Source organism: Populus euphratica, unplaced genomic scaffold (genome assembly GCF_000495115.2).
Source record: "Populus euphratica unplaced genomic scaffold, PopEup_1.0 scaffold34.1, whole genome shotgun sequence".
Lineage (NCBI taxonomy): Eukaryota > Viridiplantae > Streptophyta > Magnoliopsida > Malpighiales > Salicaceae > Populus > Populus euphratica.
The window spans coordinates 502228-511526 of record NW_011499883.1 but is presented as its reverse complement, the minus strand read 5'-3'; the positions used below and the strand labels follow the sequence as shown (position 1 = coordinate 511526).

The following is a 9299-nucleotide window of genomic DNA, read 5'->3' as shown; positions in this document are numbered from 1 at the left end:
GTATAAAAACTATGTATTGTTCCAAGCCACATCTATATTTTTTGCCTGGATTCTATCTGATCTGGTCTCGAGCCCGATGACACTAGTTTCCTCACTTGAAACTAAAAAATCAAGTTGCAAAACTCCAGATGCAACAACATCAGCTCAATTGCCATATTTGCCATATTTGGTTAAAAAATTGCTAAGCAAAACAAAAAGAAAAAGAAAACCTGTATTAACAATGGAAAACTACAGAATCACTGCTTAATCACAAACAATGAAACAATCTAACTCCGCAATTAGATAGCGATTCAATCACAAACAATGAAACAATCTAACTCCGCAATTAAATAGCAATTCAATCACTAGAGAGGACACATTCAGAAATTGCTTTTGATTTGTGGGTCACGGAAATGTGACTTGGTTTCTAATTCTGCTAGAGCGCCTAACTGGAGTGATCACCTCTTCATCTTCAATTCCCTTCAAAACCAAAAAAGAAAGACACACATAAGATAAAAAAAAATTCAAGTTATAGCTATAAATGTACACAACACAAGCATAAATGGACAGTTGGATCTTACATGCTTGCTAATCTTTTCATACGTGGTGAAACTGCCGTAAGAAGGCGAACCCATGGAGCCAACAGAGTAATCCGGCGAAGCCATGAATTCTCTCCTGTAAATGTTCTTCCTAGGCTTCCTCTCACAGCTATGAGCTTCACTTGTACCCCCCTGTCCTTTCTTGCTGTAGGACAAGCTGAAACTGCTCATTTCCGATGGGCATAACTCTCCAACAATGTCTGTATGTTCTGCTGCAACTGGCAATGGGCTATCATCCAGTTTCTTAGTGGCTGGCATTTGATCCACTGCAGATGCAGCATTTCGAGTTGTGGGGGTTTGACTTTTCATATAAACGAAGGCTGTTCCAAGTAGACTGAAAACAATCAAGGAAATTCCCACCATTATCTGTGCTGGGCGTGCGTTCACTAATTCTGAACTCCGTAGATTTTCTGTTTCAGAACCTGCAAGTATTTCAAAATTGACCTCTGATGCAGGGGACACAATACCTGCAGTACTAATATCATTTATACCTTGAGATGGCATGGAATTCAAGATTTCTTGTTGAATTTCTGCAGCCTGTGGGATCAGAACAGACTGGTCTTCAAGGACCATGTTACTTTGAAGCTCCAAAACGTTGGCAGCAGTTTCAGCACTTTCTTGGATGACTTCTTGTGCTGACTTACCAGTTTCAGTCACCCCAGATCCGGGGCGCAGATTTGCTACTTCAGACTCGGGAACAGTAAACTCTTCAGAATCCGGAGCACTATCAAAATCCCAATCATTTTTATCTCCTACGACTTCAATGTTCTCCTCAAATGCACTTGGTTGATCTTCTTCATCCGACAGATTAATGTTGACCTCTGCCCCCTTTATGGACTCGGGAGCACTAAACTCTTCAGAATCCGGAGCGCTATTAAAATCCCATTCATTTTTATCTCCTACGAATTCAATGTTCTCGTCAACTGCCCTTGGTTGATCTTCTTCATCCGCTAGATTAATGTTGACCTCTGCCCCCTTTATGGACTCCAAAACTTTCTCTTCATACTTAACTTTCGATCTTAAAATGCTCTGGTCAAATACAAATTGACTATCAACTATGTCATCCTTGAGCAAAACGGTCAAATTAGCATACTGAAAAGGACCCAAAATGTGCACGCCTCTGAAGCAGTTTATCAGATTATGCGTGTAACACAGAGACTGATGTAGCCAAAGCTGGACCTTTTGAGCTAGAACATCAAAAGTTTGCCTGTTATACTCTGAGAATTCAGGTGGGACATATGGCTCGAAAAAGGTGAAGTTATTGAGCACAGAAGTATCCATGACTTGGGATTTAGAAACTGAAACATATAAAAATCCAACAGTCAGGACCGAAAGCAAAGCGATGAACTTTCTTCTTGTATAGAAACGTGATTTAGGCACCCTTTTCTCTTCAGCGTTCTCCACAGAAGTACCAATGGAATTGGGTTCAGATACAAGTAGCTCCTCCTCCTCAACATAAGTACCAATGGAAATGGGCTCGGATGCTAGCAGCAACTCTTCCAACTCCTCTTGTTCTTTCACCTCATCACTTGAAGAAGCATCCGATTCTTTCTCCTCATCAGCCAAAGAAGCATCCGATTCTTTCCGTGAATCATCAGAGTGACTGTCTTCTGCTTCACTAACTTCAGTTTCCGAAGAGCACCCAGATGCAAAGATCTCCTCAAGTGGTTGGCCATCTCTTTCCTTGTTTAGATAAAGCTCAATTCTAGGGTTGGGCCTATAACGAAGAAACTGAGGCCTTGGTGAGAGGTAATTAGTCTTAGGATCATAAGTAGGCACTGATGGATCTGCATCAAGAGGTGCCAAAGCAGGGTTTGGAAATGAAGAAGAAACCCTTGGACTAATCTCAAAACTTGGATCAAGATTAACACAATCCTTCTCCATAGTTAGGTTCTCTGATGACATGTCCAAATCATCTTTAGAACTCGAATCTACCATTAAATCAACATGTTCCTCACTTTTGGATTCCTCATTGTCTCCCAAGTAAGTGACTGTTGAACCAAACGAGACCTCCTTCTTCTGATTCAAACCCTTGTTCGGCTTTGAGTACAAGTCTTCAATCAAATCATCTTTAGAATGCGAATCTACCATTAAATCAACATGTTCCTCACTTTTGGAATCCTCATTGTCACCCAAGTAAGTGACTGTTGAATCAAACGAGACCTCCTTCTTCTGATTCAAACCCTTGCTCGGCTTTGAGTATAAGTCTTCCGTCAAAGGGCTTTTAGTATCAGAAAACGAGATTGAAGTGCGAATTTGCTCATTCCAGTCTGCCAAGATTTTCTTTCTTGGAGATGCATTAATTTTTGAAGCTGCAGAAATTGTTGGAGACATGAAATTCTTTGCACCACCCTTTGCTGGTGAACGTATTCGCACTGATTTCCAATTCTGGTCTTTACCATTTTCTTTGTCCTCGTGATCAGGCAAAGCAACTACTATATTTTCTCTGCTAAAGGAGTTTCTTTGAGGATAATCTGCAAAAAAAGAAATTCCTAGGCTGTTAAAGACAGAAAGGGATTTTAACAGAACCAATAAAGCAATTCCAAGGCTGCTGAAGACAAAAAGGGAACTGGATTGTAACATTTTGTACTTTATGATTAACTGGATTGTAACATTTTGTACTTTATAATTTTAACAGCAACTATTGGTTTCAAGTACACTTACTTCAGCGTAACATTAACATGAAGCTACAGAGTTCACTCTAAGACACCCAACATATTAGATTGCAAAATTGACGTACGAACAAGTTTCCAGCAACAAAACAAAAACGTTCATAAATGAAATACTTAATTGCTAGACCAGGAATCAACAAGCCATTAAGCCATCATTATGTCAAAACCTCATACAAGCAAGCACCTAATGCAACGATTTTCTATCCTTTCCCTTACTTCCCCACATTTTCTTGTAAACCAATCAAACCATAAACAAACATAAAACCCGACAAGCTATTTTCAAACAAAAATTAGAATAAAAACAGAGCCCAACTCAATTATAGAAAAGATGAAACAAAACCCAATAAAAATATAGTAATCGTTTATTAACCGCCAAAAAGAAAAAAAGAAAAGAAAAGAAATCAAACCTGAAGGAGTATTAACAGGCGTGTTGGGGTTAAAGCCTCCTGCTCCTCTTTGATTGGAAATAATAGAGGGTTTGACAAATGGGCTTCCACTGAAACTCCTTCTCATTGGATTACTAATCTCTGAGTTTCTTGAACCAGGATTGGTTGGTCTGCTTGGTATCGGAGAGCGAGAATCCAACTTCTTGCTTGCAGCCATGGATTCTTTAGCCAAAGTACTGATTACGGGTAAATATTGACTGATTTCTTGAATTGAGTGTCGAAAAGTAATCTGTTTAATGTTATGGATCTGATTTGAGATAGATAGATAGAGAGAGAGAGAGAGAGAGAGAGAGAGAGAGAGAGAGAGAGAGAGAGAGAGAGAGAGAGAGAGAGAGAGAGAGAGAGAGAGAGAGAGAGAGAGAGAGAGAGAGAGAGAGAGAGAGAGAGAGTTTGTTGAGAGGGAAGGGAGAATGATGGCAACGGCTAGTTTTGGAAATAACTTGGGGGATTTAAATATAGTTGGGGGTTGTTGACCGTTGGAGGAATGGGATTTGAATAGTGAGGGCAAAAAGGCAGAACCGTTAGACTTTAGCGGGATTGTGATTTTTATAGCTTGGATTTGTAGCCGTTAAGAAACGAGGATCTACTTTGCTTGGTTTAATTACTGTATGGAAGCATGGAATATGGATCATGGAAAGTCCATTTTCAATAAGGTAAATACGGGTTTCACTCTGAAATTCGATTTATTTTTTTATTTGCCGGTCTCTCCGATTCCGATTCCGATTCCGATTATAGTTTTAAATTTCAAAATAAAGTTTATATTGGAAGATATAAAAGAAGATTAAATACTTTGAGAAAGTCAATTTGATTTTAAATAACAAAGTATTTTCAAGTTTGTGACTCCTATATCAATGTTAAATACATGTTGGTTGGTTTTTAGATATTAGTAGCCTCGACACATGCATTTCATCGTAGGATTGAATATTTTTTTTATAACAAAATATTGTTCAAATATCAAAATGGTGTAAAAAAAATATAAAATAATTAATCTTGATCAACATGAATTAATATGACAAATTTATAATTATGGTGATTAGAGTCGTGTTAACCTGAAATATCTTGCTAGATCCGTGGTTTAAATAATAAGATTGAAATAATCATACAAAAAAATAAAAAGGATTATAAAGTAATGTTAACTTTTCAAACTTGTAACCCATATCATTAAACTCAAAGCATCCAATATAGACAAACCATAAAGTTTAATTCTCAATCAATTAAATATTAAATGATGAAAATAAAAAAAATTAATTATATAAAAAATTAAAAAAAATAGCAATTAAAAGAATGAGTATCAAAATTTAAAAATAAAATAAATTCTATATTTGATTGATAGGTGAAATTGAAAAGAAAAGTAAAAGAAGAAAAAAATCAAAAGAACTAGGATCAAAATTGACATAAAAATAAAAATAATATTTTGATTGAAGGATAAAATTGAAAAGAATAATAACTTTTACAAAAAAACCAAAAAAAAGTAAAAATAAAAAAAGGATCAAATTAAAAAACATGATACCATTTCTCATGTTGTGCATGATGTTGAATGACAGATCTGTCTTTTAGTTCGAGAGGGTTTTGAACATGTTAGGAATAACTATAAAATTATAAGTTGAACGATTGAAGAGTCACTATCTATTATTATAGTTACCAAGAAACCTGCTGATCTGTAAGAATTTAGATAAGAGAATTAATTATACATAGAAAAAACGCATCACCCACAATGCATCCTACCTACTGTAATCTAATTATTGATTGATTGTTTTTTAAGTCATGCTTCTATTGATTAATTTATCTATGATTTAAGACATATTCCTCTCAGTAAGGAGATCTCTGCCTTATCAAGCTAAAACCTAACTATTATAAGGTATGGATTTTAATGTTGTATCTATTTTTATTTTGTATATTTAATACCTGAGAATAAACTTTACAATGTAACTTTATTCCCTCAAATATTAAAGTCTATAATTAATTCTAAATATTTAATTTTTTAAAATTTATTTAATTTAATATCAAGAATATACATTATGTTGTAAAATTCATACCCCAAATATTAATTAAACAAATTAATTTTTGTAGTATTTTTAAAATTTTAGTCAAATACGAATAGATAATTATAAACTTGTTATGATACTCATTAATTGATTTTTGTATTTTTAAAAGCATGATAAAAATGACTTTTTTGTATTTTTTAAATAAAAACAACAAGTATTTTTAATATTAGGTAAATATCTTATACTGTAAGTCTAAAGCCTAGATATTAAATGAAATGGTTGGAAAACAAGCAAGAAACCTACAAATAATTTTAAAATGGTCCTTGGATTGTTTCATAATTTCTGGACAGTATTTGAGTTTTGTTTGAAAAAGATAAAAAAAAAAATCATTGCTGGAAAATCAATAGGACATGTTTGTCAAATATGTACTTAACTAAAAAATTAAAGGTTTAAAGAAAATGCTTTAAAACTGTGATTGACAAATATGTCATAAAAACAAAATATTGTTTTTTTTTTAAAACAAAACTCATCCAAACACTGTCTTATTAAAAATAACTCAACCTAGCTACTTGGTTAAGGCTTTCTAACCGCAAATTCCCTTTTTTAGAGAGAGGCCCAACCTAGTTGTACGGGCTGGCCTATGTCCAATTTGGCCAGCAAAATGACCTATAGTAATTAAAAAAAACTTAGCATTTAATCTAACATATTATAACCAATTGCCTATCTTAGCTTGTGCCCATTCACTATTTATACATTATTAATTATAATTAAAACTTATTAGTGTTTTACTAAAACGCGGGCTACTATGTAATGTGAGTGCTTTTATTATGGACTGTACTATTTAGTCTGGGCATATATGAGGCTGCAACCAGAAAACCCTAAGCTCCAGGTTGGAGGCACATCTCTTCGGGCTGCAGACACTTGATGCTTGGTTGCCAAGCCTGGATGCTGGGTAGGCCACGTCCACTAACTGTGCCCCAGGCTGCAGTAACCTAGCGCTTGATCTGTCCTGCCTTGGGCATATGGGCATGGTGTTTGGCAGGCCAAGTGCACATGTGGGGCTTGGGTTAACTGCTAGTGTGTTGGGTAGATTAAGTGCACACGTGGCACTTTGGTTAATGTCTTTATGAGAAATATTATTATTTAAAATTTATCAATTATTTTATTAATAATATTAAATATAATAAAAATAATAAGTGATAATATTTTTAATATTCATACTATTAATTATAATAAAAGTAATAATACTTATAACATAAATAATACTATTTTTTATATAAAAATTTAGAATTATAATAAAAATGATGATTATAACACAAATAATAATATTTTTTATCTCAATACCTTGAGTTATAATAAAAATAATAATATGTATAACACAAATAATGATATTTTTATATGAACACTTTGAATTATAAGATAAATAATAATATTTATGACACATGTTATTATATTAGAAAAACCAGCATGCGGTTGGGCGGGGACATGTCGAGGTCCAATATGAAGGTGGACGTGGTGGAGTCTAGCCCAACATAGAGTTTGGTGTGGACGCAGTAAGTCCAACATGGAGTTGGCCGCGGTCGCGTCTATACCCAACGTGGGGTTGGACGTGAAAATGTCCAGGCCCAATATAAAGGTGGTCGCGATGGCATCTAGATCCAACCTGGAGGTGTTAATATTAAAAATATTATTATTTGTGTTATAAATATTACTATTTCTATTATAGTTCAAAGCATTAATATAAAAAATATTATTATTTACGGTAAAAATATTTTTATTTTTATTATAATTAAAAATAAAAATATTTATTTTTACTGTAGTTTGAAGTATTAATATAAAAAATATTATTATTTGTGTACTAAATATTATTATTTTCTTATAATTCAACGTCTTCATATTAAAGATATTATTATTTGTGTTCTAATATTATAATTTTTATAATAATTCAAAGTTTTAATATAAAAAATAGTATTATTTGTGTTATAAATATTATTATTTTAACTATAATCAAATTATTAACATTAAAAATATTATATTTTATGTTATAAATATTATTATTTTTATAATAATGAATATTATTAATAAAATAATTACTAAATTATAAAAAAATTTATTGTTAATATTGAAAAATAACCATAGATTTGATTTGAAAGGTAAAACTAAAAATTACTATTGTTAGTAATGTTATCGTCATCATCATCATCATCATCGTCAGGTAAAACTAAAAATTACTATTGTTAGTATTGTTATCATCATCATCATCATTAATACTACCACTATTACTATTACTACTACTAGTATCATTATCATTAAAAAATTTAAAAAATTATTATTACTATCGAAGAAAAACCACGTGAGGACACTTGATGCTTAGGTTGATGCCTGTGTGCTGGGCATACCCCCAGCTCACACGTGGCGCTTGGGCTGTTTGCCTGTATGCTAGCAGACCAAGGATACAGGTGGCACTTGGGCTTTTGCCTCAGTGCTGAGTATACCGTAGTGCACATGTGGAACTTAGGTTATGCCAAAACCCAACTAACTTTGGGTCCCGCATACTGCAGGACCCCAAATAGCTTTAGATCAATTGTAATGAAGGATCCAAAATAGACTTGGATCTTGTTGTGCACCTGCTTGAAGTTATTGTGGGTAACTAGGATAATGGTAAATGATCTAGGGTTTGTCAAGTGTTAATTCAAGTATGATGGTGGCTTGGTTTTCGGTTGGAACAGGGAATGGGTGAACTATGTTTTGGATGGTGCAAGGGGCTTGTTTTTCTCTTCATGACCTCCTCCTTCTTTGTTGGAACATCCATTCATATTTATATGAGGTGGAGATGGTGTTTGGAATCCCTTACGGGCTTGAATCCTGACCAATGATTTATCATAGACGAATCTAAATCATTGGTAATAGGCCAACAACCCAATACTATAAAACCGGGCTATTAAAGTTGAATGAGCCAATCTTTTTATACTAGTGTTGTAGGGACTCCAGGGGTGACCACTCGACAAAAACAATGTTGGGGTGTAGTATATTGTTAGTATATAAAGGATGTATGTCTTTTGTCTTGTCTGGTTATGTAAACCTTGATTTAAGTATTTTTTTAGAATGATTTATTATTGAATTTAATTAATTAAATTAATTATGTGTGGAAAATATGTTTAAATTGGAGGGGATCTAATTCAACTTTAACAACCCGGTTTTATAGTATTGGGTTGTTGGCCTATTACCAATGATTTAGATTCGTCTATGATAAATCATTGGTCAGGATTCAAGCCCGTAAGGGATTCCAAACACCATCTCCACCTCATATAAATATGAATGGATGTTCCAACAAAGAAGGAGGAGGTCATGAAGAGAAAAACAAGCCCCTTGCACCATCCAAAACATAGTTCACCCATTCCCTGTTCCAACCGAAAACCAAGCCACCATCATACTTGAATTGACACTTGACAAACCCTAGATCATTTACCATTATCCTAGTTACCCACAATAACTTCAAGCAGGTGCACAACAAGATCCAAGTCTATTTTGGATCCTTCATTACAATTGATCTAAAGCTATTTGGGGTCCTGCAGTATGCGGGACCCAAAGTTAGTTGGGTTTTGGCATAACCTAAGT

At 34.0% G+C, this 9299-nt stretch overlaps 1 protein-coding gene across 2 annotated transcripts; it reads right to left on the bottom strand.

The window, feature by feature from the left end:
* Positions 1-296: 296 nt before the first annotated feature.
* Positions 297-3950, bottom strand: LOC105129772 (uncharacterized). Of its 2 annotated transcripts, XM_011031979.1 has the most exons (4): positions 3658-3950; positions 2667-3052; positions 561-2513; positions 297-459 (listed from the first exon to the last, which is right to left on the bottom strand). In XM_011031979.1, the coding sequence occupies exons 1-4, from the start codon at positions 3851-3853 to the stop codon at positions 385-387; spliced, it is 2610 nt and encodes an 869-aa protein (XP_011030281.1). In that variant the 5' UTR covers positions 3854-3950; the 3' UTR covers positions 297-384. The 2 variants fall into 2 exon arrangements, with proteins under 2 accessions (XP_011030281.1, XP_011030282.1); XM_011031980.1 differs by having other exon boundaries at positions 561-3052; positions 3658-3874.
* Between the last annotated feature and the right edge of the window lie 5349 nt (positions 3951-9299).

Excerpts from the sequence above, each read along its gene's own strand:
- LOC105129772 (XM_011031980.1), bottom strand. The coding sequence starts at position 3,853 with ATGGCTGCAAGCAAGAAGTTGGATTCTCGCTCTCCGATACCAAGCAGA. Across the intron at positions 3,053-3,657 it reads GCCTGTTAATACTCCTTCAG|ATTATCCTCAAAGAAACTCC; the intron begins GTTTGATTTCTT and ends CTTTTTTTGCAG. Across the intron at positions 460-560 it reads ATGAAAAGATTAGCAAGCAT|GGAATTGAAGATGAAGAGGT; the intron begins GTAAGATCCAAC and ends TTGGTTTTGAAG.